Genomic DNA, 25,712 nt, shown 5'->3' with positions numbered 1-25,712 from the left:
ATTATAATAAGTGTGTTTTATTTTATTAAGACAATTACCACTCATCCAAACGACAATCAACATAGCAAGAGTGCTGAGTGTCACTACTACATTTTAAACACTGATCCCCCTTCTTCAATTTGGTAAGCCCAATTATTGTTTATTTCAATCTGGCTCACCGCTGACTCGGGAGATATGAAGATGGACACACGTGTCTTCCATCTGCTTCTTTTCACTCTGCATGCCCGCCATGCAGACGCCTCAGACCTACAGCATCGGCGGAACCACACAGCTCTGGACAATTTTAAGCAGGCCCACAGGCGTCTGGCCAGTCCACAGGGGCCGCTGGTGCATGGTGAGCCAAGGACACCCTGGGCGACCTAAGACCCCCCACCCCCCCCGGGGAGGGCTCAGCCAATTGTGCGCCGCCCCCTGGGAACTCCCATCCATGGTTGGCAGTGGAATAACCTGGACTCGAACCAGCGACCTCCAGGCTATAGGGCGCATCCTGCAATCCACAAGGAGTGCCTTTACTGGATGCACCACATGGGAGCCCTCACGTGAACATTTTACTTTGTTTTTACTTATGATAGAGAGATATGCCTACCGTAGTTAAACTGGCTGTTGGACTTCTCACAGTTGATGATGTTGAAGCGGTAGGGAACGCCACTCCGCATTCCGCTTACCTCAAAGTAAAACCACTGGTGGTAATGGTTGCTGTTAACATCAGAGTTCAGTATAAGATCATACTCAAACCTGAAAAAGAAGGAAATTATGTTTAAAATAAACATGTGTAAAATGTCATTTAAATACAAAAATAAATTTCTTAAACCAACAGTTGGGGGCTCTCCATCCCTTGCCTACAGAGTGATGCAGGAACTAAACATAATGCTTCCCAACAGCTACAGCTAAAGAGTGTTAACATTGTGTCACAAAAATACAGTGAGCTCAATTATTTTGTAATGTATAAATCTATGGATTTGTAAAATTTAGTTTTTCATATCCAAGAATTGTATTTATTTTTTAAAAGGAAAAACTAAAGTAAAAAACCAGCATAACTTACTTTCTAACATGAATTGCTTTACGTACATTCCCAGATTCAAACTGTGAATTAAATTTCAAGGACTCTCCATCATCAATAATAGGGCAGCTAAGAAAAAAACAAAAGACAAGTATGCTTCAGGAGACGCACTGAAGAATAATAAATTAAACATGTAATGCATTACAGTAAGCGAATGTCATGCGGACCTCATCTGTGTAACCACGGTAAATACAGCAACATTCTGAAAAACAAAAACAACAAAAAAAACACCCTCATTCCCAATTCATATTATTATATTAAAATGCTCATATGAAAAGTATGATGTTGGTTGTCAGATCCAATTATCTTGTTCAGTTTAATAGATCAATTGGCTCCGATATGAGCTTGCCGTTTACTCTCTACTCAAGGCCTGATTTCTGTACATAGTTATGAGTATGTACAGTATTTCTTTAACCTTTTCTATTAACTGTGCTCTCTCTCTCTCTCTATATATATATATATACACAAACACACACACACACAGTGCCTTGCAAAAGTATAGAGAAAAATAAAAAACTGAAATATCTTGCTTGCATAAATATTCAACCCCCAGACATTAATATTTGGTAGAGCCACCTTTCGCTGCAATAACAGCTTTAAGTCTTTTGTGGTAAGTATGTACCAGCTTTGCACACAGTGTCGGAGTGATTCTGGCCCATTCTTCTTGGCAGATTTGCTCCAGGTTGTTCAGGTTGGTTGGATGACGCTTGTGGACCGCAATTTTCAAATAGCGCCACAGATTCTCAATGGGATTGAGATCAGGACTTTGACTGGGCCACTGTAGGACATTCACCTTTTTGTTCTTGAGCCACTCCAATGTTGCTTTGGCCTTGTGCTTGGGATCATTGTCCTGCTGAAAGGTGAATTTCATCCCAAGCTTCAGTTTTGTAGCGGACTGAAGCAGATTCTCTTGCAGTATTTTCCTGTATTTTGCTCCATCCATTCTTCCTTCAATTGTAACAAGATGCCCAGTCCCTGCTGATGAGAAGCATCCCCACAGCATAATGCTGCCACCACCATACTTCACTTTAGGGATGGTGTGTCTTGAGGCATGGGCAGTGTTAGGTTTGCACCACACATAGCGCTTTGAGTTTTGGCCAAAAAGCTCTATCTTTGTCTCATCTGACCACAAAACCTTTTCCCACATCGCAGCTGGGTCACTCTCATGCTTTCTGGCAAACTCCAGACGTGCTTTCAGATTGTACTTTTTGAGTAACGGCTTCTTTCTTGCCACCCTCCCATACAAGCCAGTGTTATGCAGAGCTCTTGATATGGTTGACTGGTGCACCATTACTCCACTCCCAGCCACTGAACTCTGTAGCTCCTTCAAAGTGATTGTTGGCCTCTCTGTGGCTTCTCTCACAAGTCTCCTTCTTGTTTGAGCGCCGAGTTTTGAGGGACGGCCTTTTCTTGGCAGTGCCTGGGTGGTGTGATGCAGCTTCCACTTCCTGATTATTGATCCAACTGTGCTCACTGGGATATCCAAACACTTGGATATTATTTTGTACCCTTTCCCTAATCTATGCATTTGTATTACTTTATCTCTAACTTCTGTAGAATGCTCTTTGGTCTTCATTTTCCTTCAGATTCACAGCCTTACCAGTGATCCTTCAACAGTGGGGTTTTTATGCAGAAAACATGATAGCAACTTTAATGGTTCACAGGTGGAGGCCAATGGTAAGGTAACTGTGTCCTCATTAGGGCAATTTCTTTCATTGGTGCAAGCTGGGAGCTTCCACAGCACAGGGGTTGAATACTTATGCAAGCAAGATATTTCAGTTTTTTATTTTTCTTAAAAATATTTCCCAACATAAAACCAATGTCACCTTACAATAATTGATTTTGAGTTTCAGTGTTTTAAAATAAAATATCAAACAGAATGAAATTTCAATGTACCATTTGTAATTCAGTAATATGAGAGAACTGGTCAGGGGTCTGAATACTTTTACAAGACACTGTGTGTGTGTATATATATATATATATATATATATATATATATATATATATATATATATATATATATATATATATATATATATATATATATATATAATATATATATATATATATATATCACAAACACACACACACACACACAGCCTTATATATAGACAGGCACACACACACACACTCTCACTTGTTTTAAGTGAAGGGAGAAGAACACAGGCTGATAGACAATTGTCATACTGTTGATAATATAAAATTTGTATATAATATAACTCATTATTGGATAAGGACATGTCCTATTGCAAGCAATGAGTGCACTTGTGTAACAGCTTTTTCACTGAAAGTTACGAAATAGATCAAATGGCGCCACACAGTGGACTATTCTCAAAAGATACATACATGTTATGTATACACTTGTTTTTGAGTGCAATTACTATAGTTGTTTTAATGTAAATGCTTTCAATCTTTATTTGGTCTTTTTGACTTGCAGGATTATCAGCCCCTACATGCACCTTGTTGTAAAGGAAGTACACAAGTTCAAGGTGTCGTGTCCCATATAGTTTAAAAAATAAATAAATACATATTTCAATGTAGGTTGATCATTTCTAAACCCTTGTTGAAAAGACAACTGTACATGTTTGTCCTCTAAAAATGTTTTGTATAAGAATTACACTATTTAAAAAAAGGGGGACAAACAGTAAGTTGCAAGCAGTACCAGGAGCATGCAATAGTATTTAAACCCCATTGTGTCTTGATATACAGAGGTTAAGAATTTAAAAACATTCCACAAACATTTTCCCAAAGGCAGAACAAACTATGCTGACAATTCTTTTATGTTGGAGGAATTTAAATACTATGTGCTAGGCTTTGATGATGGGCAAATCTCTAACACATTCCACACAGCGCCCCAGCCCTGGCTAGATGAGCCCGTGGTGACGTCCTCCCTTCTGGTGACACTGCCCAACACTCCGCTTAGGTGTAGATGTGCCGACTGTTTCCACCAAGTGCCCTTAGACAGAGCTGTTGTCAGATCGTCCCAGCAGGATTGGATCCATGAAGGAAAAAACGGGTGAACAGGGGTTTATGGGAGAGCCAGTAGGCCCCTCAAAGATGGACTGCATTATACCCCCTGCTGTAGGCCAGGGCACTTGTAAAGTTGTAGTGGCCCTCCTGAGTAGGGTACAGTATCATGAGTGAGCCAAGGCGGGACATAATTGGGAGTTTAACAAATGTGGAAAGCCAAAGATCTGTCCTGGTTTTACAGCGGTCCAATTATTAGTGAGCAGAGACGGGACAGAAATATGCCACGCTAAGGGTTAATTTCGTGAAATACTATAGAGACCACTATTGAGAATTATAATGAGAATTATATTGAGAACTTCGAAGTAATATTTCAAATTGCTTTTTACAAATTAAAAAGAAAATGTCAGACAATGGAGACATTGTAGCTGATTTGGTTATGAACCAATTTTCAAGAAAAAAATTGAGGTATACACCACAAATACCCAAACTTACACAGGAAAGGAAGGGATATACTCTCCACTTCCAAATGTTTTATTGTTTTGTTCAGTACAGAAAAGGTGATATGGAACAGCACGGGCTACAGCAATCTAGGATATCTAACGAAGTCAGCACAAAAACATGGATGTTCCCAAAGTCACTTGCGAGCCACACTCTAATACTCAAAACCTTTGGACAAAACCAGGCTGATGTTCAACAGGATGAGCAGAATCGTAGGGATACAATACATCACAATGAGCAAGTAAGAAAAAATCTTGAGGTTTTTAAATGCTTGACTGATTCTGTTGCTTACCTTGGCAAGCAAGAACTGGCAATCAGAGGGCATGATGAAGGCACAAATTCCTCAAACTGAGGCAATTATGTGGATTTCTAACTACGAAAGAATGTTACGCACTTGTCAATAGCCATAGTATTCTCGGGTACCTCTAACAAGATTCAGAATGCCTTAATCTCTTCGGTGCCTCAGGTTCTGCTAGATGCAGAAGTATAGGAGGGTCATTTTTTGTGATTTGCAAACAGGATATGATTATTTGGTGTCTTACTTTTTGAAACAGGTGATGGTCCGAGAGTACCCACACCCACAATCACATTTTTCACCTCAGGAACATGGAGGTTTTGGGAACCAAAGAAACAGCAACTTGGTAGTGTTCACAGGCAAAAATATTTATTTTGGTACTGGAATACTTCACACAAAATTACAAACAAACAACTGACTAATAGGTTGCACACAAAATGACAGACGTTCACAAAGACAAGATCACAAATGACACAATGCACAGGGAGACAGCATTAAATAAGCCCTAGCGCCGCCTACTCCTAACAGGATAAATTACTCAATAAACAGTTGCACCTGGAATGACTTTATACAAAAATAAAACATTAAACATGATTCTTCTCCTTTATGTTTTTGTTTAACCTACATGAATACCATCTTTGTCAAATACATCTGCTCATCAGCATGCACGATACATCACCCACGGCTCTATTGCCAGTACAACAACAGTAACAATCATAAACACAATAACATGCATTTAAATATTACAGTGAGAGTGTCGCCCGCACACTTTTGCTGGATTATTATGTTATCACATGAAAATAAATTAAAAAGCCATTATGCTAAACACCTTGCAGGCCTACAATAAAACCTTCCCATTTCAAGTAACGTATGTCTGACAGTGGTGAACTGAACCTCTGTTACAGGAACTAGCTTTAGTTCAGATTAATGCATATTTTCACTTCCAATTTTTGCAATCTTGAGGCTACCTGTAACTTCAGGGGCTGCACGTTCTGCCTGTACTATATGCATATTTAAAACCTGGTTTGAACAAAAATGTGATTCAGAGGAATGAAGATTTACTTTTTTACAAGCAATATGTGATCACAAAGTTTTAAGGTCAGGAATCTTTTTCTGTAGCTTGCAAATGTTTATTTGAAATGCCTTTATGTGAACACAAATACAAATTCTTACCTAGATAAATCGAGATCATACACAACTTTATCAAGGATGTCATTGGAATGGATTAGTCTCTCAATATCCTGGAAGATTTTGGTTCTGCAACATAAAAGACAGTATGAGAGTTCTTGTTTCCCTAGTATATTCTCAAGCTTATCAGTTGGTATCCAGTATAAAACCTAGCATTCCTAGTAAAGGTAACAAAGAAATTATTAAATAATCTGAGACTGAATCTGCCCTGCATGAAGTAACAAACAGTAAATTATTTATTTATTTTTATTGCACTTTAACTTTTTTTTACTGATCAAGATTTTTGAACATACCAGTAGTATCAAGGTGCAACATTAAAAATACCCCCACACCTTCTTCAATATTTTGTTCCCTGTCCAACTTTCTCTAGCAAAAGGTTACAAATTAAGATCCTTTTTGAGGGATGCACCACAACAATACTGGTCAACACTTGTATGTAGTTGAACATTTTAAAGAAGTAAATGTTATGAATTATATTGTTGGCAAGAATTAAGGTACTTATTCCTTTTACTTGGAGCAAATTCTTTATTGTGAAGCACATTTTTTACGACTACATTTAATATCAACTTACCTCTGTACTCCATACAGTCGTTCTAAGGTATACTCTTTAAAAGTTGGTGCAATATGACCAAAATAATCAGGGTAGGCTACTTCAGTGTATTCAGGAACTGATTTGGTGCTTTTAACAGTTTCAATGTAGAGCTCCGGGTCATGTAAAGGTAGGAAAGCTGCTGTGTCTGGTACTTCCAGCACGCCTTGCTCTCCTGAGGAATCATCGTCATGATCAGCCTCCACCCCGGGGCAGCACAGCGGAGAGGACCCGTACTCTGGTAAAGGCTCACTACTTCCAGAGAACTGATGGCAACCTTTACTGCTGGCAGTGCGCTGAAGTCCACCTTTGTTTTTCTGTCCATTCACAAAGGCATAATTACAGTTTTTAAGATTTTTTGAGGCACTCTCCCCTTCTAGATTCAATCTGTCCATCTTCCTGTGTAGCTCAGGCTTTAGGCACTGGGAAGGGAGCAGTTTATTTGCCTGCATGTCAGCATCATTCTTTGTGATTTTTAAGCTGTTAATGTCCAAGGGCGCCAGTTGGTTTTCAAAGTCCCCGGCCCGGGAAGCAGTCTGTTTTGTCTGTTCTTCCTTTCTCAATAGGGTTTTTTCTTTCTTTGTGCTACAGAGGTCTGCAGACTGTCCTTCCCCTGCTGTGGGTACAACTATGGGGACTGGATCTTTTGGTTTCATTACTGGCATGCTTTTACTGGATGACTCTGCACCGAAGTCATAGCCCTACAAAATGAAAGACCAAAAGAAACAACCAAACAAACAAAAAAAAAGTCAGGTTTGAACAATAAACTGCTATAACAAAATGGAAATGGAAACCATTAATTATTTAAATAAAAGTTGACACTTTATAATTGTTTCACTAGGCTTTGTAGTATGATATGCAAATATATAATTAGTGAAGAACACATCTGTAATATACTCCTAGTTCCAGTCATAATAATTCCAGACCAAAACTAGGTACATACCTTACAGAACTATATGCAACACAAACATATCACAAAATCAGAAAGCAAATAAATACAGCTCTACCTGGAAGTCTTCAGTAAGTTCTGGGAAAAAACGCTCATATATTTTTAATTCTTCAAATGGTCGGCTAAGGTCCTGCTTTGGTCGCAGGTTGTTCATATCAGTTTCAATATCATCATTCTGGAAGGAAAAACAAAAAGGGAACAGCTTCAGAAACAATATCCTTTCTGTGTAAACCTACACAGGTGCTGCCTAGTCCACTATTTTCACACTTAAAAATAACTGAATTAATTCATTGATAGTTGCATCACATATGGAATCTAATATGAAATCGTAAGAAAGCCAACACATAAAATTACATTTATCAAATTGAAGATTTCAATTTGAGGCATGCCAGTTCTTTTTAAAATGAGTTCCAAACAAACAGCATGATGCACATCACAACAATCAGATTTGTAGCAGAACATTTTTTTTTATTAAACCTCAAATAATGTAACTGCAGAAATCACACTCAAGCTCGTGAACGGGTCCAACCAGACTTGCAGAAACTTTTCATTATGAAAATCACTACTTTAGCATAATTACTGAAAATACCCTGGATACATAGTTTCCTTCTCACTAAAATGTAACCATGCATGACTTAATTAAAAATAACCATAATGAGTGTATCGAGCAACAAACCGATTTAAATGACATTTTTGAGCGTGATTTGAATAAGAAAGCTGCCGCTACATCCCAGAATAATGTGAGACAAACAAGATGCGATTTTCAAAAGGCACAGAAAACCATATGGTTCTTTTTAAATGTCATTTACCACACATATAATAATTTTTTTCTTTTGGTATGTACAGTTAAAACCGCAAAATAAAATCACTGGTTAATTTAATTAATTAACCAATACAAAATCAATCTCATATGATTACTGTACAATGGTCCTAAATTCTCAACAACGCTGGGTTTTCTTAGGCTTTCTGCATATGTAATGAAATACATATACATGTATGAAAAGCTGTATTACTGTACTACTGCATAAAGGAAAGGTTTTTATTGGCAGTTCACATACCAGTACTACAGGAATTATTTATTTCCTGTACCCCAGCACAAGAAACACAGTACTGTTATGAAGCCTTTCAAACTTGAACAGCAAAACTATGAAGCGAGGTTCAAAGCAAAGTGACTAAATATGGTGCAGAAAGAGAAAGTGGAAATAAATAGGAAACAGCAAGTAATTTTTGATATCCCTAGATCAGCAAACAGTGTTATTGTGTGTGTAGTGAAGTCTGGAATTTATCACAATGAATCAAAATGTGTTTGTGCATGCAATACTCTCAGAGTCACTGATAACAGTGCATGTAATGTGATTTTCCCTTTGAACCTGTGGTATTTTTCCCATCCCTTGTACAGTATCTTAAATTCCCCCTTTGAATAGTATGTGTTTGAACTGTTTGCCAAAATAATTTCTCCTAAAGATACATTCTAAACATCAGAAAAATAACCTTGAGGGCCTATTTTTTATTATCTACAATAACTGGCGTGTCTTAATACGGACACCTTTAAAGTACACTAATCTTGTCTCTGGTTTCCCTTGAACACAAATAAGTTCAATAAATAAATAATAAGAGCAGGGGTGCAGTATTAAGATCTGCCGCCATTTAGGGCATTTAAAAGTGCCCCATTGGTCCTTTTGGATGAGTATGAGGTGATTGTACATCAGACTCAAGAACAGTCACGAGTTCAACTTCAACACATTATCTGTCATGCTTAAAAACTCACAACTGCCACTGGACAATATGCCAAAAGCGTTTTGGTCCTGCCACTGACCACGCTCACAGCACCTTTAAATTTTGGTCCTTCTCATCATCGTCATTCTCAGTTTCAGCTTCAGTGTCATCGTTATCATCGCTTTCATCCACTACATCATCCACTATCAATAAAACACACCAACATTGTAATCTGCACTCTGTGGCAATCAAGGGGTTTCATTTAAAGGAGGGAATAGTGCAGCATTGACAGCATTTTTACTAATGTCTGCAGAAAAAATATTTTCTAACATAGGTTTTACAAAAATTGCATTATGGTAGATCAATTAGTGTACAAGAACAGACCAAAGGGTTAAATTGATCAATGTATATCTCTTGGAATAAGTCACCTCTGGATCATAGTGTATAAAATGCATCTATGGGTTATCTAGGCAGGGGATGGGTTGATCAAATCAACCCGTTTGCCACATTAAAGCAATTGAAAATATTCAATGCTATATTTAAGCATACATTTCTCACAAAGTTATTTTTTAAACTTGCTTAGCATGTTACAAAAAATAGCAAACACTTAAGATTCACTAGTGACATGTTTGAATATTGTTAAAATCCATGCTCATTTTTTTTTAATACTGTTATTATGTAGGTCATTGTTCATTTTAATTACTCATCAGCTGCCCATGAAGGCTTTTTAAGCAGCCAACAAAGAGAACAATGGCATAGAAGACTTCTAAACGGTAGAGAGAGGGAATGCAAAGGGATAGTTCAGTTATTTAGAATGTGAATTCATACCCTCTGGAGGTAAACTGTAGATCTGTGCCACAGGGCCGTTGGCTGGAACAACAGGTAGTTGGAAATGGAAAACACTTTTTATTGTAGGAACCGGAAGGCGATTCTTGGGGAAACATTTTCTCATGATAAGAGTAGAAGTGTTAATCAGTGGATCCAAGGCCCTTACTGGCAGGCAGTCCTAATGAATACAAAATTATTTTAAAAACATAGATCGAAATATCTTAAAGAAGCAAGTGCTGTAAACTGTTCAAAAACATTTCTGAGCTTTTCTAATTTTAAATAAAAACATTTATAATCACATATAATATTATTTGGGTTCTTTGCCACATTATAAGAAAAAAAGGAGGGTTTAGCTAAATTTACTTGTTATAAAATGTTTACATTACACAGGTCTTAAAGTTGCCTATATTGTGGTACCATATTCACCTTGATATCACTGTTGTTTTCTTACCAAGCATGTGACAGATGAAATATAAAATGATGCACAAAGTGACTCTAAACAAGAATAAAACATTAAGATACTATGGCACAGGTTTCTCAAGGAAACCCTAACTATTAGTGATCCATAACTTAACTAATCCATAACTAATACCTCAAGTCTTTAAAACTAAACTGTTACTAATTTTGTAAAATTAATTCAAATGTTACTTTCTCAAAAATGGTGCAAATTGCATTTTAGTGTAAAGACATTCATAGACTCGAACACTTTGTGACCACAACTATACTTCTGAAGAAGAAAAAAAAAAAAAAGTTGCCAGTCTATAGACAGCACATTCATAACAGTTCACGGGCAGTTATGGTTTGTTAATTTGCAAAGAAATGAAACTTCTTGCTTGGTTTAATGAAAATGGTTTTCAGTAATTCACAGCAGTCAATTTGCTTTTTTATTCTCTTCCAAACTTCAGATTGAAAATGAACTTACTTGAGAGATGTTATACAATGTTCTCATGCCATCTGAATTGATGAATGCCTTTCTGCCCAGCTTTATGTTTGTAATATTTTTGATGCAACCTAGAATTCCTTTTCGAATGAGCATGTGCCTATGACGAGTGTCAGCCCGATGCCAGTCCTGGTAAATTGCTAGCAGTGTAGTGACACAGCCTCTGTCTACTGCCCTTCGAGCATTGGTTTCTGCAATAAAACATTATTTATTTATTTATTTATTTTTAAATGTGCAATACTGTAAATAGTACTACTGATCAAAAAAGTTGTTAACCATTAAAAAGTAAACTAAAAGCATCCCTGTGAGCACACCTTAAGGGTCATCTCTGTTAGAACAGACTGTAGAATAGGCAAGTGGTGAGAAAAGACTGCTCTGAAATCCATACCCTACAAATATTCATAAGGTATTATCCAACTTTCATAGAAATATACATTTACAAAACACAATAACAAACAGAATAAATGTTAAAGAAACCACACTAATTATGTGAATGAAATTTAGATAGACAAATAGAGAATCCAACCTAATATCCCAGTCAACCAAAATAATGCAGTGACTTAGTTTGAGTAGAAAGTTTTGTATTAGAAAACAGGTAGGTTGTATATACAAAGTGAATAACTGTTTACATGTGGTAGAATATGGATGTCTGTGTTTTATTTGTTCTCTGTAGAGTTGAAAGTCACTTTATGGTACCCAAACGGCTTACATTTTGTTTTTTTGCAAGGTGAAAATAGTAACATACACAACACACTAAACAGTTCCTGTATTAATAAAGCAAACAGATTAATGTAATCTAAAAAATGTAATGGTGACGTTAATTAATCTGGACAACCTCCGCACTCAAAATCAAATATAACCTAGAATTACTTACTTGACTTCAATAAAGCTGCCAGTGTATCCAGAGTAACCCTGTAAAACATTCCTTTTCAATGAAATGTTGAACACGTTCATGTGGAATCCCTAATCTTAATCTCTAATTTATTCCCACGTGGATAAGAAGAACATTTCATAAATACATACAAGAATCTGTTTATTGTCCTTTAACATTAAGTGTTTGTAATCTTCCCCTAAAGTATTATTGTTTTTGGCACTCATGGATATTTGTCACAGCATATTTTACCTTTGAGGCCGGTTCAAAAATGACTAAGGGTGGACATCAAATATCAATTATATTAACTATACACAAGTCTAGAAAAACAATAACAAATGCTGAATTATGGGATAATAAACAACATTATCCAAATTCAGACGACATGGTATTCATTGTATATATTTGATGCAAAATTCATATTGAGCACTTGAGTTTGTGCATTAAAAAGTTGTTGTTTTTTTATATTATGGTTTGATTGACTACATAAAGTTTAATATTTCTGAAACTGTTTACTGTTGTTGGTTTCTAAAATTCTATTAAAAAAATAACAACAACAACGGGATATGTAATTTTACTTCATCCACTTTCTAAACATCAGTTAAATAGGTTTAACCATTAATAACAAGCTACCCCTTTAAACTGCTTTTAATCAAACATCTGTAATTGAAACTCTATTTAACTGTACTTACTTTAGAAGGCTGGTATTCTTTTTGCTGAAAGGACCAATTATTTTAAACATGAGCTCCACAACACCATTTTTGCCCAACGACACAGCATTTACAGCTGAAGAAAAAAGTGGGAGGGGGGGGCAGTTATAAGATACATATTTGTTTTGTTTACGTCCCCAATAAATCAGACTGACTTGAATATACTTACAGTTGCTGGAGTACACTCGTAAAACTTGCAGACAAGGTAAAATAAGCTTATAGTTCTGCAAGTTCTGTTTCACCAAATTAAGAGTAATATTTAAGGCTCCATTAAGTCTGGCTTTGATACCAAATTTTTTGTCTGTGGAAAGAAAGTGGGAGAAAAAACCATATGAACACGACAAAAGAAAAAAAAAAAAAAATCAGTGCATTATTCCAGATACAACTTACTCAACAAAACTGAAGGATTGAGGGAAAAATAAAATAATAAGGTGCCCTCAACTACAAGAATATATCCAGATTAAATATATATATAATTATATATATATATATAATTATATAAAGATATATATATATATATATATATATATATATATATATATATATATATATATATATATATATATATATATATATATATATATATATATATTGTGAAATAGCAGGGAGGGGGTTAAAATTCCTCCCTGCTAAAACCATGTGATAATGCACTTTGGGTGAACAGGCTAATGGGTGTTAATTGTTTTAATTGTTTAATGATTTAATCCTCTGCACCTGGTGGTAATTATAAATTAGAGCCAGGTGCAGGGTATTTAAGAGAGGCAGCCAGACTGATCAGGGCTGCTGAGAAGAGCCTGACTGAGTGAGTGAGAGCAGTCGTACCAGGAAAGGTATTGTGTGAAACTTGTAAGTTTTTTGGTGTGGCAGGTAAACGGCTTAGCCGTCCTGTGGGTAGTCAGGAAACTATTGATGTTTAGTCAGAGCTCTAAAGGAGAGCTAGGTGTTTTGTTTCCATTTTTGTTTTGATTTGGTGTTTATTAAAAAATGCGCGCAAGCACTAAAAAACTCCATTTTCTGTGTTGGGTCTATTTTAAAGGGGCAACGAACCGTATGAGTGCAAAGGATCTTTTACTAAATATATATATATATATATATATATATATATATATATATATATATATATATATATATATATATATATATATATATATATATTAGCTCAAAGAGCCAGCTGCCCAATGTTTCGATATGTTGTACATATCTTTCTCAAGATCCATAGATATGTCTTTAGTTCTCTTTGTGGTCATACAAGCACGTATTTGTATAAAAGTGTAAATAAATTATTAAATTTACCTTTTGGACCAACTTTTGCTAGAATGCAATGAAGCTGCACCATAAGCTCCTCACTGGGTGGGGACTCTTTAATGGCACTGATTAGCAGCTGCAGGAGGATCTGGGTCCCTCCCTTTGACACCAGAACGCAGATTCTCCGTCCACCACCTACCAAAAATAATGGAGTTTAGTTTGCTAATAAAGCTAGTGTTATGTTAACTAAGACAAGACTAAACACAGACACTACATACACGTTTTCATAAAGTAATAACATGCGGTTTACTTGTGCCTTTTTGTAGCTGAACAAGCAAAACGAAAACTGAAATTTAACTTTAAACACTTCAAATAAAACAAACATGGAAATGGGTAAAGTGAAGGGAGGAAATTTGCCATTTCTTGAAACAGTCGCTCAAATTCTGGTGAGAGGGAAAGTAAGTCCAAGGTATTTTTGGCGTTTGTAGTGAATACAAACATCTGATTTTTGTATCCGAATACATGTCAAAAAATATTAATTCAAATATTCGGATATCTGTCCTAACACTAAATATTCAATCTGCTTTCTTCAACTTTTCCTTCAATTCCCTGTGTTTTACTTAATTTCCCTTCCACCTCCCTTTTATTTTACACATTGCATTGTTTCATTTTTTTTTTTTTTTTTTTTTTTTTTAAGTTCCCAAAAGTTCTGAGAGGGGAGTTGAAAAAAGCACGGCTCCACTGTGGGGTTTGCTGCATAACTCAAGATTCAAATCAGACCACTTCTTATTATATTTTGCACTCTGAGGGTCTTCTGGGCCCCACACATTAAACTCACACATTCAAGAAAATGCAGCGCATGATGGACCGAATGGCCTCCTCTCGTTTGTAACCTTTCTTATTTTCTTGTCAGAACTGAATTTGGAATAGTGGCTGCCATTAGTGATCCTTGTCCTGAACAGTAATTCACTTACAGCCTGCGCAACACAGCTATCACCCACATAATCGACTTCAAAAGCTGCATATGAATATACTTTTTAGTACATTATGTACATGGCAGAGTGAAAAGAACAAAGGTTGAAGCACATGGGGTAGGAATTTGCGGGTGAGTGTTTGTGCTGTGATTTTTATATTGTTTTGTATGGGTAGTGAAGGCCAATACCCAGCCTACAAGTGATGTATTCTTTTGTTTGAACGTTTTATACTGGCTCTGTGCCAGTTTATTTTGTCTCTGTTTTTGTGTTTGTTTTGCTAATGAATGTGCGCACCAGAGCTTAAACTGCAGCTTTCTGCCTCTGGGTCTCTTTTTTGCCGGTAACAGCTTGGGCCATGACGCTACACTATGACATGAGGTGTCAGAGTGGGACAGTGCCCCTTGTGACCCAGAGTAGAACTGCAGTAAAAAAAGAATACAATAAATTGTAGGCTGGGCATTAGCCTTCACTACAGATACAAAACAATACAAATATCACAGCACATACTCACCCCCCAAAAAGGATTTCTGGTTCTAGTTATACATGTGGCCACTCCCCAGTTAGCACCAATTAACTAACTGGGCAATGGCCACACCTGTGATTGCTGGCAGCGACAGATTTAACCCCATCCCTGCCAACACTACATTCCCACACACACACTATTTACATTCAGAGATTTCACTCTGCCACAACCTGTTAGCTGTAGCATATAAATACTCCCAACTTAGATGCAATCATTGGGCTATTCGGGAGACTCACGATGACATCCTTCACTCTTGTTCCTGAAAGAATGGCCAGTTCAGGTAATTTGATCAATTGTTTTGTGTAACTATTTAAACTTGATGACCAGTACATCTCATATAATTGCAATAATTGTGCATTTCTGTATTACTAAATCTTTGAATGCTAATCTTCGAATAATGTACGCTTTAATAAATACGTTTGATTGAATTTGCTCACTGTTGTTTAGTATCATTAATAACATGGATGAATTAAAAGTAAAATCATTATAGTTGCTTCCACAATCCTTACATAATGGCACCCCAGATGGGACAGCGTGTTATTTGGAAACACTTTGGCAACCCAAGATTGTCCAGCGGAGGGAGTCCTGGGAAAAAAACTAACTAAAAAAATCAATTTTACGATATTGTGTTAATTGATAACAGTGACAAAGTCTTGTATAGCTTGTATATATTAAAATACAAAACATAACTAAGGAGAAGGGCTGAAATAGTCCTGTATATAATATACTGTAAATACATAATTAAGGAAGGACTGGCCGAGTCCTGTATGTGTTTAGTATATACAACTTTTAGTATAATAAAATAGCTTTTATCCAACGTGGTAACATATTAATACATGGTTGCTGCTAAAACAGTTCAAGTGGTGTAACTATTTACATTTGGTAGAGGTAAAATGTATTCTGTTATAACTCTAGTCTATTCCAATTTATTTAAAATGGTATACCGAGGCTTCATGAAAAGAACCTGCTAGTTACGGCAAAAATTTAGAAATTGGATATACACACAAGGCACTAAAAAAAAAAAAAAAGAAAAAGACGCCAGGAATTAATTTACAGTAAATAATCAGTTTAACTGGGTGCAAAATGTCAAAACATCTTGAACAAATAAAGAAAAATTGTAAAGATCTAAAATCACGCAAATCCGTGCTTAAATAAGAAATTAAAGATCTTGGCGACCAAACATTACATAGCATTGTGCAAAATGTGTAAATTAAAACAAGCCCACATAATGCAATAAATAGGTGAGAAGTGTAAATTTAAACAGAGGTAAGCAGTAAGGTAGGAAGTGGACAGCCTGCTTCTCGCCTAGTCTTGGCAATATATTCTTAGTATATTGAGCGGAAACCGCTTCACCAAATAGACTGACATTGATGTTGCCCATGTACAAAAATAATAAATAAAAACAACTGAAAAACTACAAAATGGAAATTAATTTAAAATCCCATAAAAACAAAAGGGAACCTATTATAACAAACAAAAACTTTTCTATTGAATAGTACAGGACCTTAAACAATTAAATATATATTTTAGCAATATTTGATAAAGCCACAAAACGAACGTTCTTCTTTTGACTGCACTGGCATGTGCACCAAAATTCCACAGTAATTCCCATCATAATCCAAGTTTAGTCCTGCTTACCCATCACTTTGGAAATTGCTAAGAAGTTAGTTGTATTTTAAAATCTTAAACAATTTTTGAATCTTAGTTAGCATGTGATTAAGGGATTAAAAGGAATGTAGAACAATAACATAGTTTTTGTTCAACATTATGTTTCTGTGCATATTTTTCAACAGTATGTATCTTTATATTAATAAGCTGTTCTCATGACAAAGATTTATTCATTAGATTAATTCAGTTTAAATTCAGGTTTCTTCTTCTGTCATAACTGTTCTAAGTGTCCATACTTACCAACTGAGACCAGTTCGTTTAGAATGTATAGTGTATTCAGAGTAGTCTGAAGGTCTCGAGTACTCTGTTAAAGACAACAAAACATGTCTGTGTATTAGATTTGTAATACACAGGTACATATAACTTGTAAAGGTTATGCAGCATGCTGCAATGGCTGCTGAAATTAATTTATATATGGGGGGGGGGAATATATATATATATAGTAGATATACAGATATAGAGAATATAGGAGATAATACCTAGATATATTCATATATAGTAGATATATTATCACCTAGTGGCTTCTTATTAATATTCATAAGTATGGAGAAATTAAGTTATTACTGAAAGTGTTCCCATGCATTTCTTAATACATACAATAAAACCAGGCATTTAGGACCTAAACCTAAGACATTACAGTTTGCAGATCTAAACATAAGTATATGCATTTGCAGTTATATTATGCAAATACAGCTATGTATCTGTATTCTCCTGTTTCATTTTCACTGTACATAATGGATCATAGTCCTTTCCTATTTGTATTTTCTTATCCAGACAGATGAGATCATTTTCTTTATTGCACTCATGCCCCAATTCTTGATCCATAACATGGCATAAATAGTTGAACAATATGTTTTTGCTGTACTGAAATCTGATTTTAATTTCTTCAGGCAGACAGTCTTGGCTAGGCCAAAGAAAACAACACAAAAGCACAAAGCTCTTTACCTCTAACGTGGACAGGATGACTTCCATCCCAGTGGAGCCCTTGGCTGTCATTTCTTTCTTTGTTTTCTCTGGAAGGTAAAGTTACAATGAAAAAAAATTTTTTTTTAAATGCTTAATGATAACTTTACACACACAGTACACATTGTTATGGTTTTAGTGTTAATTTGATCAACATATAGTCCAAAGCACTACCTATTTTCAGAGGTAATCCTAGGATAACCATAAATAGATGGTCAATGCAGCCAAGAAGGATTCTCCAGTGCTCTAATAAAATCAGGCTGTGACTTACCTCTTCATAGGGTTATATTTATTTTAAAAGCAATGTGCTGCCTTAAGTTAATGAGAAACAAATATTTAAAATTGAACAAATAAAGTTCCATTGTATTACTGTGACACATATTTCATATTTGAAGATGTGGCGTTTGTGTGGGAGAGTATGGGTGTTTAGATACCCAATTAAGATAACTAATGTGTGTAATGGTTTAATTCAGCTAGCACTCAGTTACAAATTTATCCCAAATGAGCTCAAGATTGCGAGGAAACAATTGCACACACAAAAAAGCATGCAACGCTGCTATACCTTTTATTATAACTTTTACACATTTTACCAAAAGTTTGTAAATAAAATACGGTACAAAAGCAGGAAAGGTTAATTTCAAAATAGCATAAAACAGCACATTAATGTAAGTAAGCCACAATGGTCATGCAAAATCTCAGTTCAGTGTAGAATGTAAATTACATGTGAAAGCAATACAATTGCTTATAACAGTGGTTCTCCAACTTTTTTGTTCGCAGACCAACTGGATTTTTTTCTTTTTTTTTAAATCTCGACCATGAAATAAAACAGTATAGCAGACTGAGAAATAAGCACTTTAAAAAATCACTATGATATTAAGAATAACCGACTTACCTTTCTTTGTTGTAATGCGATGGGTGGGCCTGTTTCTGTGACCACATTTATTTTAAAATTCGACTTAAAGAATGGCTCTAGGTTACTTTTCATTAACATGAATTTACAGAGAGGGGAAAAAAACTGTTTTATTTTAAATTGATAATTACAGCAGAAACATATTTACGTGAATTAGTTACAACACATCTTGAGAAAGGAAATGAAAAGTAAAACCAACCATTCTAGGAACAGTGACAGCAACTGTCCAGCTTGACCTATGATTGTTATTTTTGGTGTTTGTGATTTGTCTTATTTAAACTTTTATTTTCTCTCTGTGAGCAAAGTGTTTTTGTTTAAATATTTATTTTATTTTTGTTTGAAAATAAACGGCGCTGCAGTGCCTTTGTTCCTGCCTCTGACCTGATCACCACTTTGCCAACCCTGTCACAACCCGTGATCACCCTTTTTATACCCTGTACATTACACCACTATAATACTTTCTAAATATACATGTATTTACTTCCCCAAGTATCTATTTTGTAAATCTTTTTATTCTTTAGTTCAACTGGGAATAGTCCATTTCTTTTGCAGATTTGATGCAGTGCTGACAACACGGATAAAATGTACAGCGGTGAACCCCAGGTAGTGAAATTCTTAGAATTTTAAAGTCTTTCAAACAATCTTTGAGTCGTCTAAGTGTTAATTATTGGGTGTTTCTAGATGTTATTCAGAGCTTGCAGTTAGTTGCATGCTGCATTCCATTTTACCTGACATATTATATGTGTGGGTATTTGCTGGATGTTATTAGCAGTGTTGTAGTCCAGTTGTTAATGCCTGCTCTTCCCTTTCTCACACTTATTTTCATGTTGCTTGCAAGTTGTTGAAAGGAAGATCCCTTTTCCCTGACTGACTGTACAAACTCATACTAAAAGACAAAGACAGCCTCTTGATTGCCTTTGAAGTTTTTACAAACTTACATATCTCTCATTGCTCACAATAACTATATTAAATAATAAATACATTTAAAACACAAAGAACAAAAGGCTACACTTCTTCTCTTTCAGGTTGTCATAGATACTAGGTCAGCTGCCTCCAGACATATATGCTGAATCTTACTAACCTGTTTGTGGCAGGCTGGCGAGTGGATAGAGGCCCAGAGACAGACTGCAGTTCAAAAAAATAACTGTTTTATTATAAATAAACAAAAATAAAGTGCACAAGGGCAAAATAACAGATACTCAAAACACAAATAAAGCAAAAATAAAACTCACAAAAATAAAGTTTCCAGGCTGGGCAATGCCTTCACTGGATTTAGAAAATTCAAAAACCACAAACAAACACCAACCTGCTTCCTCAGCTCCCCCTCTCCAAATGAGAAGCAGAGGCCTCCTTTTATATCAGGTGGCTGGGGCGCTGATTGATCGTTAATCAACCTAATCAACTAATCAACCCCAGCCACCTGAACATAATAAACCCAGGCAGGTAGGGGAAGTTAACCCCATCCCTGCCAATTTAAAGGGCAGAGCTTTGCTCTGCCACACTGTTATATTCCCACATTTGGCCTTTGAACCCTCTGTCTTGTCATTTTAAGCAGAAAGCATAACATAATTTGAAAGCTTCAAGCATCACCCATGAGTTGTGAGAATGGAACAAAATACAAAGAGGGAACCTCTTCTCAATTAGTATCAGTTAGCAGCAGTTAGGGCTTTTTAAAAATAGCCAACTATAGACCATGGCCAGGGCTTGGCTCAACATCAGCAATCAGTCTATAAGCAAACACCTCATCAGTTTAAAGCAATATTTTGACTAGAAAGCACAACAGAGCTGTGAAACAGCTTGTAAGAACTCTATGACTGCATTCAGGAGCAATGGATGTGGTTCCTAGGAAACCAGTCAAAATTAGCAGTAAATGAATTACTGTGCATGGCATTCCACTGCCAGAAAGCTACCACATCCAATCTCAACACTAGCCCGTAAAAATTGCATTCCAAAACGTATGCCAGGAAAACTACTACACAGAATAAGTATTTAATAAAAACAACAAAACGGCTGTGCTGGTCTAGGAGGCTGCTGGGCCCTTGGGCACCAGTTTGCAGCTTACTTGCACACTGGAGGTGGCTGCTTGGGAAGCAGATACACCAGCTCCTTTGTAGATTCTCGTGTGTGGTGAGAGTGCTGCAGCATCTCATCCACCGCGGGACCAAAGGTCTACCCAGGTGTAATGAGGGCACCTAACAGGGTGCTTTATCCACGCACGGCATGCATGCCTGGGAAAGCCAACACAGCCAAGTTCCTGCCCACAGCCTGACCATTTAATTTGGAGACATGGAGCAGGGTTCTATTCACCAAAAGCAGCTCATTAAGCTGCTGTGCTGAGGGTCAGTACTTCTCTGATAGCGACTTCAGCAAAAAGGACTGGTAAGCTATCAGTATGCTGTTAGTTACCCAGCCATAGTAGTGGAGGATAAGCATGGTAGGTGCTCTTTCTTCCTGGGGCTGGAGCATGCCAAAGAGGCACTCACTAACCACAGTTTCTGTGAGTTTTGTGCTTCTTTCTCCAAGCGCACGCTGGAGAAATGTGTCTTGAACGGGTACAGCTTGGACCGGTACGCTGCCTTAACGCACAGTTGGTACGGTACCCTCGGTACAGTATGTGAACTGGAGTGGTCCCGGGACTTTGTTTATAGAATCAGATTGCCAACACCTCTTCTTGTATACTGTATCTGTTTTAAGGCAAGCTAACATATTATATATGTAGTGAAATATGCAAAACTAGCTTTTTGTTACTATTAATTAGGCTTGTATAAATTAACTGGTTCAGGCTGACTGACAGCTGTGAGTGAACAGTAGCTGGTATTCCAAACACAAACATAATTACAGATCAACATTTTGGTATGCTATTGTTTATATTTGATTCTAAACTAAGTTTACTTAACTGAATTACTTTTAATATCCTGTTATTTCGTTAGGGACAGACACTTTTGACCTATTTCCCCTTTTATTATAAATACAGTACTTTCATTGTAGAACGTTAAAATAGCACTGAAAAACTTTAATGGCAGACACATAAAAATGGAAAAAAAAAAGTTTCTCAGCCCAAATGTACATTTTACATTTGTTTTGTTACAATTAAGGCAGTAATCATTAATGGTTATATTAACAGATTCCCCGATTAATTGGTAACTATTGTTTGTAGGTTGGTGCAAAGATGCAGGCAGTACAAATGCAACACCTTAAAAAAAAAAAAAAGAACTAAAATTAACAGTTTTTATGTAAGGAACCTTGTACACATATTGATTAAAAAAAAAAAAAAAATCAGGAACTATGACTTAATTTGGGTAACCAAGTCCAACAGCACAATCAATTCATTAGAAATAGCTAATCACAGCTATAATTTATTTTATCTATTTATTTTTACATTAATTAGAAGGCAAAACAAAGTGTCTGCCAGAAATTACACAACTGATAGACATGAGAAATACATATCAATGTGTTTTGCCCAGCACTGATTTACCATCTTGACAAAATTTGCACAAAAGTTTCTAAATTAGCAAGCGGATAAATAGCTCAGTCTGTGTGGGATTTCTATATAAAAAAAAAAAAAAAAAAAAAAAAAAAAATCAAAAACAGCCGCTCTTTGTCCCCTATTTACTTCTAGTTATCAAAAAACTTCAGCATTTTAAAGAGTCTAGATTAGGCTGTGCATGCAACATTAGCTGTCAAACACAGGACCATGACAATGCACCCCCCCAAAAATGTGCCCCTGTTACTGGATGTATATATTTATTACTCGTAAGAAATGTGTGTTTACTTTTCTTAATATATTTTCTTGTTTTGTAAAGTTAACCACAGTGAGATGCCAAAGTGACAGCAGTAAATGTGTGAGATTGAGATTAAAACAAGCGAGATGTAGGTCAGATTGTTAAACTGTATCCTATAATGGCAGGGTAGTGTGTACCCATATTTTGTAGTAGGCTACCTACAGTTCTGATTTTTCTGTCGCTGTTGCATTTTTAACGTGGCATCTGTTGGGCAAGAGAAGATTGGGGTTTCATTAGCCTGTAGAATTATGTAACAATACAATCCTTGTGGTAACGAATGAGGCGGAGCATGTCCATTTTCTTTTTGTTTGTTTTAGGACACAAGGCTCAAGCCAGTCTTTATTAAATTAATAAGAAAAGGATCACCAAGGATCAGTAATTGCTCCCCACAAAGACCCCTTTCCTACCTGGATATACAGTGCCTATAGAAAGTCTACACCCCCTTGAACTTTTTTTCACATTTTGTTGTGTCAGTACCTCAGAGTTTCATGCATTTAAATGTCCACTTTAGTTTCGTCAGTCTACAAAACTTTTTGCCACATGGCCACAGAATCTCCTGAGTGTTTTTTCTGCATACTTCAAAGGGGATTCAAGGTGGGCTTTCTTGAGTAATGGCTTCCTTTTTGCCACCCTACCATACATGCCAAATTTGTGGAGGGCTTGGGATATTGTTGTCACATGCACACTTTGACCAGTCTTAGCCATAAAAGACTGTAGCTCTTGCAAATTGGCATTGGCCTCTTGTTAGCCTCTCTGATCAGTCTCCTTCTTGCCCGGTCATCCAGTTTAGAGGGACGGCCTGATCTAGGCAGGGTCTTGGTGGTGCCATACACCTTCCACTTCCTAATAATCGTCTTGACCGTGCTCCAAGGGATATTCATGGCCTTTGATATTTTTTTTAAACCCATCCCCTGATCTGTGCCTTTCAACAACTTTGTCCTGGAGTTTTTTTGAAAGCGCCCTGGTGCTCATGGGTGAGTCTTTGCTATGAAATGCACTACCCAGCAAAGAGAACCTAAAGGAACTGCTGAATTCATCCTGAAAATCATGTGAATCACTACAGTTTAACACAGGTGGAGGCCAATTAACTTGGTATGTGATTTTGAAGGCTAGTTAGATTCTTTATTGAGATTCATGTTATGAATCTTTAACAGATATCAGAACATGAAAATACCATGTTCATCCCAGCACTAATAGGCACATTTAATCCCTTCCTGAAAAGCGTGGAGTGTTGCAAGTCCCAAACACACATTAATGTTTGTTAATATGGCCCCAAGTATTGTATAATGTCTAAGTCCTTTTTCTCCACAATATTATTGACCATAAGCAGTTAAGCTGTACATTGGGGCTGACAAATTTAGTAGAGCAAACAGACCATAAGAAATGGAATGCTGCAGCATTCATAGCACTGGAAGAAAATAACTTTTATAATAAATAAAATGATAAAAACTGATTAAGACACTTCACTAATATACATTATACAGCATTTACATTACTAATATAAACTTCGCTCTATAAAGCCAGCTTTGTAAAACTCTTGCATAGTGTACATAAAGAGTGTATTTGAAAACAAACAGTGGAGCAATTTTTAGATTTCTTCTGGTATGTCAACTAGTTGTGTTCAGAAATGCAACAAAATGCATAATTTATTACCTTGTAGTGAACAAATAGTAAGCAAATAGTTATTACAGGTTCATCTTTTAGAAGATTATTTAATGTATTTAGTTTATGTATATTTGTTTTTACCAGAATTATTAAAATCACCACAGTCATATTTTATAAATTGAAAGAAAATACAAAGAGAAATATGCCAAAACATGTTGTAACTGGTAGGTATATACCAGTACTAAGTATATTAAATGATTGCAATTAATGTAAACAGTATAACAGTTAAACACTATTTGTTTCTTTTTAAAAAAAGAAAAATTAGACAAAAGAATACCAGATAAAATGGTAATGCATTTGATTGAAAAGGATCAATGCATGACTAGAATCAAGTGACAAATGTAAAACAGTACTGTTTAGGCAAGGCAAAGAAACATATGACACTAATAATGAATTGTCTTGCAATGCACACAACAGTTCACATTTTATTTCACATTTTTGCACAATACTTTCCATTATCCAATGCTTACCCTCTTTCTCATGATTGTAATAGGCCTGATATTTAGAAGTGCTGTACCTTCTTCTATTGGAGTAATCCATCTCTGCAGGAAACTGTCTTCCGAACATCGCAGCACTAAAGTGGGCTGACAGAAGCTACTGCAAAGTTTACTTTACCATTAATTTTATACACCGCCAAGCTGCTTATGTCACAAGCGATGAAGAAAGACAGATACCAAGCCCTCTTTACAAAAAAAGATGACACCAACTTAGCATTGTAAGGTTTGTGAATGTTTAATTTCTTTTTTTTTTTTGATTGGCAAGACTGGCAGCTGATTTATGTTTGCTGGAGTTTGCACAGCCATAGCAACTAAATGCAGACCATGCTCTATACATAAATGTGATCCTCTCCTAGAGTTTCCTCTTTGAAGCACTAGACATTTTTATCACATAGTTTACAGTTCATGATCATCATGTTTTTTTTTTTTTTTTTTTAAAGGGTGAAACTGACCTTCAGACAAGAGTGCTCATTTACCCTCCGATGAGGAATGTACTACATCTGTCCTTGAGAGACGTCATTTCCTAGTGGTCACGGCCAAAGACTGACAGCAAGAAAATTATTTGGCAAAACACTCTGTGAACTATTGCGTGAGCTTGTCAAGCGGCCCTCTCGTCCACACTATTAGACTGGACACACTCAGAACTGCACTGGATATCATGTGCCATTCCCAGTTGTAATAAAGAAATACAATAAAAATACAAATGGTGTTAATAGTACCCAATGTAAATCAGTACAAAAACATTCCAATAATTTTCAAAGTATCCAAACATGGAAAGCTGCATTTTTTAAATAATAATAATATCAATCATAATAATAATAATAATAATAATAATAATAATAATAATAATAATAAAATCAATCATTAGCAA

General features: G+C 36.0%; 1 protein-coding gene across 2 annotated transcripts in view; it reads right to left on the bottom strand.

The window, feature by feature from the left end:
* LOC121318691 (cytosolic carboxypeptidase 1-like) overlaps positions 1 to 25,712 on the bottom strand; it is an 85,644-nt gene that overhangs the window by 36,444 nt on the left and 23,488 nt on the right. The window contains exons 1-15 of one of the 2 annotated variants that reach the window (XM_041255645.1): positions 24,815 to 25,557; positions 17,970 to 18,037; positions 17,265 to 17,328; positions 13,908 to 14,054; positions 12,784 to 12,915; positions 12,597 to 12,690; positions 11,908 to 11,945; positions 11,016 to 11,224; positions 10,094 to 10,271; positions 9,380 to 9,468; positions 7,608 to 7,724; positions 6,583 to 7,301; positions 5,997 to 6,080; positions 1,043 to 1,129; positions 587 to 735 (exon numbers count right to left, since the gene is read on the bottom strand). In XM_041255645.1, coding sequence (XP_041111579.1) covers positions 587 to 735; positions 1,043 to 1,129; positions 5,997 to 6,080; positions 6,583 to 7,301; positions 7,608 to 7,724; positions 9,380 to 9,468; positions 10,094 to 10,271; positions 11,016 to 11,224; positions 11,908 to 11,945; positions 12,597 to 12,690; positions 12,784 to 12,915; positions 13,908 to 14,054; positions 17,265 to 17,328; positions 17,970 to 18,037; positions 24,815 to 24,911 — 2,272 coding nt within the window. In that variant the 5' untranslated portion in view covers positions 24,912 to 25,557. Of the gene's footprint in view, positions 1 to 586; positions 736 to 1,042; positions 1,130 to 5,996; positions 6,081 to 6,582; positions 7,302 to 7,607; positions 7,725 to 9,379; positions 9,469 to 10,093; positions 10,272 to 11,015; positions 11,225 to 11,907; positions 11,946 to 12,596; positions 12,691 to 12,783; positions 12,916 to 13,907; positions 14,055 to 17,264; positions 17,329 to 17,969; positions 18,038 to 24,814; positions 25,558 to 25,712 lie in introns of those variants that run through there. The other variant, XM_041255635.1, reaches the window with a different exon arrangement.

This window comes from Polyodon spathula, chromosome 1, assembly GCF_017654505.1.
Source record: "Polyodon spathula isolate WHYD16114869_AA chromosome 1, ASM1765450v1, whole genome shotgun sequence".
In the NCBI taxonomy this organism is placed as follows: Eukaryota; Metazoa; Chordata; class Actinopteri; order Acipenseriformes; family Polyodontidae; genus Polyodon; species Polyodon spathula.
This window is presented reverse-complemented; position numbering and strand designations above follow the sequence as displayed.